This window comes from Hyperolius riggenbachi, chromosome 12, assembly GCF_040937935.1.
Source record: "Hyperolius riggenbachi isolate aHypRig1 chromosome 12, aHypRig1.pri, whole genome shotgun sequence".
NCBI lineage: Eukaryota > Metazoa > Chordata > Amphibia > Anura > Hyperoliidae > Hyperolius > Hyperolius riggenbachi.
Window position 1 is genome coordinate 189,303,212 of NC_090657.1, and position 8,778 is coordinate 189,311,989.

Genomic DNA, 8,778 nt, shown 5'->3' on the forward strand with positions numbered 1-8,778 from the left:
TACACATACCCATGCTGGGTGGGAGAAATCTCTCTGTAAATGGACAATTGTGTGTAAAAAAAAAATCAAACAATTGTCATTTACAGAGGTATTTCTCCCACCCAGCATGGGTATGTGTAAAAATACACCCCAAAACACATTATACTACATCTCCCGAGTACGGCGATACCACATGATTGGCACTTTTTTGCAGCCTAACTGCGCTAAGGGGCCCAAAGTCCAATGAGTACCTTTAGGATTTCACAGGTCATTTTTGTTTCAAGACTACTCCTCACGGTTTAGGGCCCCTAAAATGCCAGGGCAGTATAGGAACCCCACAAATGACCCCATTCTAGAAAGAAGACACCCAAATGTATTCCGTTAGGAGTATGGTGAGTTCATAGAAGATTTTATTTTTTGTCACAAGTTAGCGGAAAATGACACTTTGTGAAAAAAAAACAATTAAAATCAATTTCCGCTAACTTGTGACAAAAAAATAAAAACTTCTATGAGGAGTAGTCTTGAAACGAAATTTCTCAAAATGACCTGTGAAATCCTAAAGGTACTCATTGGACTTTGGGCCCTTTAGCGCAGTTAGGGTGCAAAAAAGTGCCACACATGTGGTATCGCCGTACTCAGGAGAAGTAGTACAATGTGTTTTGGGGTGTATTTTTACACATACCCATGCTGAGTGGGAGAAAGATCTCTGTAAATGGACAATTGTGTGTAAAAAAAAAAATTAACAAATTGTCATTTACAGAGATATTTCTCCCACCCAGCATGGGTATGTGTAAAAATACACCCCACATTATACTACTTCTCCTGAGTACGGCAATACCACATGTGTGGCACTTTTTTGCAGCCTAACTTCGCTAAGGGGTCCAAAGTTTACAGGGGTGCTTACAATTTAGCACCCCCCAAAATGTCAGGACAGTAAACACACCCCACAAATGACCCCATTTTGGAAAGTAGACCCTTCAAGGTATTCAGAGAGGGGCATGGTGAGTCCGTGGCAGATTTCATTTTTTTTTTTGTCGCAAGTTAGAAGAAATGGAAACTTTTTTTTTTTGTCACAAAGTGTCATTTTCCGCTTACCGTACTTGTGACAAAAAATATCTTCTATGAACTCACTATGCCTCTCAGTGAATACTTTGGGATGTCTTCTTTCCAAAATGGGGTCATTTGGGGGGTATTTATACTATCCTGGAATTCTAGCCCCTCATGAAACATGACAGGGGGTCAGAAAAGTCATAGATGCTTGAAAATGGGAAAATTCACTTTTTGCACCATAGTTTGTAAACGCTATAACTTTTACCCAAACCAATAAATATACACTGAATGGGGTTTTTTTTTAATCAAAAACATGTTTGTCCACATTTTTCGCGCTGCATGTATACAGAAATTTTACTTTATTTGAAAAATGTCAGCACAGAAAGTTAAAATCATTTTTTTGCCAAAATTCGTCTTTTTTGATGAATATAATAAAAAGAAAAATCGCAGGAGCAATCAAATAGCACCAAAAGAAAGCTTTATTAGTGACAAGAAAAGGAGCCAAAATTCATTTAGGTGGTAGGTTGTATGAGCGAGCAATAAACCGTGAAAGCTGCAGTGGTCTGAATGGAAAAAAAGTGGCCGGTCCTTAAGGGGTAGAAAGCCCAGGGTCCTCAAGTGGTTAAATGTTGTGATAAGTGGGACTAATGGGCAAATGAAATGGGTGGGTTTTATTTATAGTAGCATTGCTTAATTTAAAACTATAGGGAATGGAATTAGAGAAACGGTGTATTTTTTCTTTTCATTTTTTGTATTTACCTAAAAAATGTATATAAAATAAAATAATTATTGAAAACCAGTACCGCCCATGAAAAGCTTAAAGCGGAACTGTGAATACTTTTTAAATACCCGGTTTCACTTAACTGGGGCTTCTGTAAGCCCCCAGCAGCTGTCCTGTCCCATGCCGGTCCTCCACGAGTCTCCGATCTCCCGCCGCCGTTCCGTACCTCGACTTGTAAGTCAAGGCCAGCGCAGCCCTGCCAAGCATATCTTTTTTTCGCATTCCCCTCTGCAATAGCTAGGAACGCGAAGATAGGATACGGGTGGCCAGAGCTGCGCAGGCGCAGTGGCCCGGCGGCAAAAACAAAAGTAGCTGGCGGCGGGCGAACAGAGGCTGGTGGAGGACCGGCGCGGGACAGGTTGGCTGCTGGGGGCTTGCAGAAGCCCCAGGTAAGTGAAACAGTGTTTTTAACATCCCTGGCAGACTATTAAAATCGCCAGGGGGCAGCGCAGCACTTGAATTTTTTTTTTCTCCAATCATGTAGCTAGCCTAGCGCTAGCTACATGATAGCCGCTGTGCAGCGGCATCCCCCCCCACCCCCTCCGATCGCCTCTACGATCAGCACAAACAGAAAATCCCGTTCAGAACGGGATTTCCTGTTTGGCTTCCACCGTTGTCATCGACGTCGTGGAGTCCCGATCCACCCCTCAGCGTTGCCTGGCGCTGAAAGGCCAGGCTGCACAAGGGGCCTGGGGCGGCGCTGCGGGTAGCGGCGAATTGGTGCGGAGCAAAGTGCTAGCTGCGTGTACAAGAAAAAAATTATGCAAATTGGCCCAGCAGGGCCTGAGAAATCCTCCTGCGCGGCATAGCCCATGCTCAGCACGGGCTTACCGCCAGGGAAGTTAAAAAGTATTTACAGTTCTGCTTTAATTTGTGGCAAAAAACTATAGATTTACTGTATGTGTGATGAGTAGTGATAAAGTTATTGGCAAATGACCGTGGAAAATTGCTTCCGTCCTGAAAACACCTGTAGGCTGAAGTGGTTAATTTTACAACCTTGCAGTAAAATTGCATAGCAGTTGAAGCATCAATCAAATAATCAAACATTAATACATCACATAACAGCAGGTTTGGTGTCTACTATGATTCCCTAGAGGCTTCATAATATGGAACATTGTTAAATGTTTAATGTTAATGAACTCTTATAAGCTGTACTGTAGAGGAGCGTTATCCAAGACTTGTCTTGAGTTATGCCCGTCACAGTGACCGTCGCAGTCGCATCCAGTGATGGAATCACATAAGGTAGATCAATCGCCTTCCTAGTGATGGGATGCAGTTCAACAACCAACCATATTCAACGAAAAGACAGGAAAGGGAAATGTACCAACAGAATTATTAATGCACCATAAGTCACAGTAATATATGAAAACTGTTGTCATTCCTACACCGTTCACCTAAAACCTCAAATTAACCTCTTGGGGACTGCAATGTTAAACCCCCCAGTGACCAGGCCATTTTATGTAAAATTGGCCACTGCAGCTTTAAGGCCAAACTGCAGGTCCGCGCAACACAGCACACAAGTAATCCCCCCCCCCCCCCACATACACACACTTTTCTCCCCACCAGCAGAGCTTTCTGTTGGTGGGGTCTGATCGCTCCCCCATGTTTGTTTGTTGTTTTGTTTTGTTTTTTACAAATATTTTTGTTAATTTATTTTTTTAATAAAAAACCCTATTTCTTTCAAGATTTTTCCTTCCCTGCCTCCCCCCGCCAGCCGATCACAGCGATCAGCTGTGATGGGCTTCAGCCTATCACCGCAGATCGCTTCAAAGTCCCCCAGGGGGACAGCCGTGAAACACGGCTGTCCCCAGTACAGCGCTGCTGCTGATCGCAGCGCTGTAGTGATGTAAACACGGCGGCTTCGCCGTGTAACAGTCTCCCGAATGGCTCCGCCCCTCAAGCAGGAGATGCGCACACAGCTGCGCGCGATCTCCTGCAAACTGCTGCCCCAGGACTTTACGTCGATCGGTGTTAGGCAGTCCTGGGGCTGCTGCCGCGGCCACTCCCATCGGCGTGACGCGGTCCGCAAGCAGTTAAAGGGACTCCGAGGAGTAAAAAACAAAATTGAAACTTACCTGGGGCTTTCTCCAGCCCACCGTAGGTTGGGAGGTCCCTCGGAGTCGTTCTGGCTCCTCTCCCGGGCCCTCCGCAGAAATCGCCACCGGCGACACCGGGGCCGAGTGTCGGGCTGACACTTCCTGAACGATGACGCTCATCGTCTTCACGGCAGCCGGCATGACAGTACTGTGCATGCACAGTTTTCTAACAAATGACAAACCTGTGCTTTGAGAAAGCCAGGGGATCGGTGGTGAATTGCCATAGCAGTGGTGGGGTCCCGTGGAGACACTTTTACCGGTTGGACTTCACCCACTTTCCTTGTTTGCACCTTCTGCGAGTCACTTTAACTCTGTACCTTCCGTTAACTTGTACTGTACAGCACTCATACATCTTTTGCACTGGTTTACCAGTTCACTTTACTACTTTGCACTTTCCAGTTAACTTTTTGTTGTCACTGTACAACCCTTTTGGGTTTTGTATGCATTTTTATTTATTTCTCCATATCGTTATTTATTGCTGTATCACGCATATTGATTGCTGTATATCGGTTCACTGTATGAGTCGGCATATTGATTGTGCATTCCCATTCTTTTTTTCATCCCCTTAGTGGTATGTCATTGCAATTACTAGCACTTTAACATTCCTCTGGTTCTCTGATATTTGGGGGTGACAATTATTTACACACCTTGTTTTAATGTTTTTAGCATTTTTGTGTGCAATATCAATAAAGGATGAATTTTTGTACATCATGAATTGTGCTGATTTGGTGCGTTTTTTTTAGGTCATAGCTGTTTTTCTCTTTTGTTGACAGTTGATATTGATTGGCCGTTCTGCACATTTCAGAGTAACCCTGTAATTAGTATAGGGTACATACTATTTAGTTGTGGATGGTGCTCCACATGTTTGTTGTAGAATGTGGTCACTGCCACTGGAGCGCTGCTCTGAATGGGAAGGCAGCGTACTGTCATCTGCATTGAAAGGAGGAAAAGGACAGAGCCAGCCTGTGCTGTATACTGTATTCCATGAACATATCCATAGCAAGCTGGAAGCTACATTTGTATGGTAGGATGCTCAGGCAGGCAGGTGATGGGGATGGCAGCGCTAAACATTAAAATAAATAAAAAGAATTCTTACAGCTTTTGGAGATTCGCACTGGAAGGGCAGACACCATGTGCATACACGCCACATGTAAACAATCATAATGGGTGATGGTGTGTGGGGGGAGCAGGTTAGGGGATTGGTGATCATGTGCACATGCTCCTAAGGCAAAAATGTGTGCATGTACATAGGATGGGTACATAAGAGCGCCCCTTAAAAGACAACTGAAGTGAGAGGCATATGGAGGCTGCCATATTTATTTCCTTTTAAGCAATACCAGTTGCCTGGCACCCTGCTGATCCTCTGCTTCTAATACTTTTAGCCATAGACCCTGAACAAGCATGCAGCAGAACAGGTGTTTCGGACGTTCCTGACAAATCAGGCAAGATTAGCTGCATGCTTGTTTCTAGTGTGATACAGACACTACTTCAGCCAAATAGATCAGCAGGACTGCCAGGTAACTGGTATTTGGAGAAGAGAGTGTAGGCAGTGCTTCCAAATACAGAAGGCTGCACCTGAATTGATTAGCTGCAAAGAAGTGCAGAGCTCCAATGGACTATATTACACAACATGCATTCAAACTGGTACAGCAATGGAGGGCATTAGCTTCAGCAATAATGTGTGCACAAATCATTTCTACTAGACTTCCCCACGGCGGTGACACGCCCCCTCGGGTAACTGGTATTGTTTAAACGGAAATAAATATGACAGCCTTCATATACTTTGTGGCTCCTGGCTGGAGCTGCAGTGGTGGACTTGCTGCTCATATACTTTGTGGCTCCTGGCTGGAGCTGCAGTGGTGGACTTGCTGCTCATATACTTTGTGGCTCCTGGCTGGAGCTGCAGTGGTGGACTTGCTGCTCATCTCTTTGTGGCTCTTGGCTGGAGCTGCAGTGGTGGACTTGCTGCTCATCTCTTTGTGGCTCTTGGCTGGAGCTGCAGTGGTGGACTTGCTACTCATCTCTTTGTGGCTCTTGGCTGGAGCTGCAGTGGTGGACTTGCTGCTCATCTCTTTGTGGCTCCTGGTTGGAGCGGCAGTGGTGGACTTGCTACTCCTCTCTTTGTGGCTCCTGGCTGGAGCTGCAGTGGTGGACTTGCTACTCATCTCTTTGTGGCTCCTGGCTGGAGCTGCAGTGGTGGACTTGCTACTCATCTCTTTGTGGCTCTTGGCTGGAGCTGCAGTGGTGGACTTGCTGCTCATCTCTTTGTGGCTCTTGGCTGGAGCTGCAGTGGTGGACTTGCTGCTCATATACTTTGTGGCTCCTGGCTGGAGCTGCAGTGGTGGACTTGCTGCTCATCTCTTTGTGGCTCTTGGCTGGAACTGCAGTGGTGGACTTGCTACTCATCTCTTTGTGGCTCTTGGCTGGAGCTGCAGTGGTGGACTTGCTGCTCATCTCTTTGTGGCTCTTGGCTGGAGCTGCAGTGGTGGACTTGCTGCTCATATACTTTGTGGCTCCTGGCTGGAGCTGCAGTGGTGGACTTGCTACTCATCTCTTTGTGGCTCCTGGCTGGAGCTGCAGTGGTGGACTTGCTACTCATCTCTTTGTGGCTCCTGGCTGGAGCTGCAGTGGTGGACTTGCTACTCATCTCTTTGTGGCTCCTGGCTGGAGCTGCAGTGGTGAACTTGCTACTCATCTCTTTGTGGCTCCTGGCTGGAGCTGCAGTGGTGGACTTGCTACTCATCTCTTTGTGGCTCATGGCTGGAGCTGCAGTGGTGGACTTGCTACTCATCTCTTTGTGGCTCTTGGCTGGAGCTGCAGTGGTGGACTTGCTACTCATCTCTTTGTGGCTCTTGGCTGGAGCTGCAGTGGTGGACTTGCTACTCATCTCTTTGTGGCTCCTGGCTGGAGCTGCAGTGGTGGACTTGCTGCTCATCTCTTTGTTGCTCTTGGCTGGAGCTGCAGTGGTGGACTTGCTGCTCATCTCTTTGTGGCTCTTGGCTGGAGCTGCAGTGGTGGACTTGCTACTTATCTCTTTGTGGCTCTTGGCTGGAGCTGCAGTGGTGGACTTGCTGCTCATCTCTTTGTGGCTCTTGGCTGGAGCTGCAGTGGTGGACTTGCTACTCATCTCTTTGTGGCTCTTGGCTGGAGCTGCAGTGGTGGACTTGCTGCTCATCTCTTTGTGGCTCTTGGCTGGAGCTGCAGTGGTGGACTTGCTACTTATCTCTTTGTGGCTCTTGGCTGGAGCTGCAGTGGTGGACTTGCTACTCATCTCTTTGTGGCTCTTGGCTGGAGCGGCAGTGGTGGACTTGCTACTTATCTCTTTGTGGCTCTTGGCTGGAGCTGCAGTGGTGGACTTGCTACTCATCTCTTTGTGGCTCTTGGCTGGAGCTGCAGTGGTGAACTTGCTACTCATCTCTTTGTGGCTCTTGGCTGGAGCTGCAGTGGTGAACTTGCTACTCATCTCTTTGTGGCTCCTGGCTGGAGCTGCAGTGGTGAACTTGCTACTCATCTCTTTGTGGCTCTTGGCTGGAGCTGCAGTGGTGGACTTGCTGCTCATCTCTTTGTGGCTCTTGGCTGGAGCTGCAGTGGTGGACTTGCTACTCATCTCTTTGTGGCTCTTGGCTGGAGCTGCAGTGGTGGACTTGCTACTCATCTCTTTGTGGCTCTTGGCTGGAGCGGCAGTGGTGGACTTGCTACTTATCTCTTTGTGGCTCTTGGCTGGAGCTGCAGTGGTGGACTTGCTGCTCATCTCTTTGTGGCTCTTGGCTGGAGCTGCAGTGGTGGACTTGCTACTCATCTCTTTGTGGCTCTTGGCTGGAGCTGCCGTGGTGGACTTGCTGCTCATCTCTTTGTGGCTCTTGGCTGGAGCTGCAGTGGTGGACTTGCTACTTATCTCTTTGTGGCTCTTGGCTGGAGCTGCAGTGGTGGACTTGCTGCTCATCTCTTTGTGGCTCTTGGCTGGAGCTGCAGTGGTGGACTTGCTACTCATCTCTTTGTGGCTCTTGGCTGGAGCTGCAGTGGTGGACTTGCTGCTCATCTCTTTGTGGCTCTTGGCTGGAGCTGCAGTGGTGGACTTGCTACTTATCTCTTTGTGGCTCTTGGCTGGAGCTGCAGTGGTGGACTTGCTGCTCATCTCTTTGTTGCTCTTGGCTGGAGCTGCAGTGGTGGACTTGCTACTCATCTCTTTGTGGCTCTTGGCTGGAGCTGCAGTGGTGGACTTGCTGCTCATCTCTTTGTGGCTCTTGGCTGGAGCTGCAGTGGTGGACTTGCTGCTCATCTCTTTGTGGCTCTTGGCTGGAGCTGCAGTGGTGGACTTGCTACTCATCTCTTTGTGGCTCTTGGCTGGAGCTGCAGTGGTGGACTTGCTACTCATCTCTTTGTGGCTCTTGGCTGGAGCTGCAGTGGTGGACTTGCTACTCATCTCTTTGTGGCTCTTGGCTGGAGCTGCAGTGGTGGACTTGCTACTCATCTCTTTGTGGCTCTTGGCTGGAGCTGCAGTGGTGGATTTGCTACTCCTCTCTTTGTGGCTCTTGGCTGGAGCTGCAGTGGTGGACTTGCTACTCATCTCTTTGTGGCACTTGGCTGGAGCTGCAGTGGTGGACTTGCTACTTATCTCTTTGTGGCACTTGGCTGGAGCTGCAGTGGTGGACTTGCTACTCATCTCTTTGTGGCACTTGGCTGGAGCTGCAGTGGTAGACTTGCTGGGTGACTGATTTCTCAAATATGCAGCCTTAGTTCTTTCTGTTTTATAACCTTTTTTTTCCTTGGAATTTGATTTTAAGATAATTGGGTGTGTCCAGCTGATTAATTTCAACAAACTCCAGGAAATTGGGAAAGAAAAGACAGAACACCAGGAGTGCCAATATACTG

At 47.7% G+C, this 8,778-nt stretch overlaps 2 protein-coding genes across 2 annotated transcripts; both read right to left on the minus strand.

The window, feature by feature from the left end:
- Positions 1-5,729: 5,729 nt before the first annotated feature.
- Positions 5,730-6,215, minus strand: LOC137541019 (histone H1, macronuclear-like). The gene has a single exon (XM_068262168.1). It carries the CDS (start codon positions 6,213-6,215, stop codon positions 5,730-5,732), a length of 486 nt encoding a protein of 161 aa, XP_068118269.1.
- Positions 6,216-6,304: 89 nt separating this feature from the next.
- LOC137541020 (axoneme-associated protein mst101(2)-like) lies at positions 6,305-8,569 on the minus strand. Its single transcript, XM_068262169.1, has one exon. It carries the CDS (start codon positions 8,567-8,569, stop codon positions 6,305-6,307), a length of 2,265 nt encoding a protein of 754 aa, XP_068118270.1.
- Between the last annotated feature and the right edge of the window lie 209 nt (positions 8,570-8,778).

Excerpts from the sequence above, each read along its gene's own strand:
- LOC137541020 (XM_068262169.1), bottom strand. The coding sequence starts at position 8,569 with ATGAGTAGCAAGTCCACCACTGCAGCTCCAGCCAAGTGCCACAAAGAG.
- LOC137541019 (XM_068262168.1), bottom strand. The coding sequence starts at position 6,215 with ATGAGCAGCAAGTCCACCACTGCAGCTCCAGCCAAGAGCCACAAAGAG.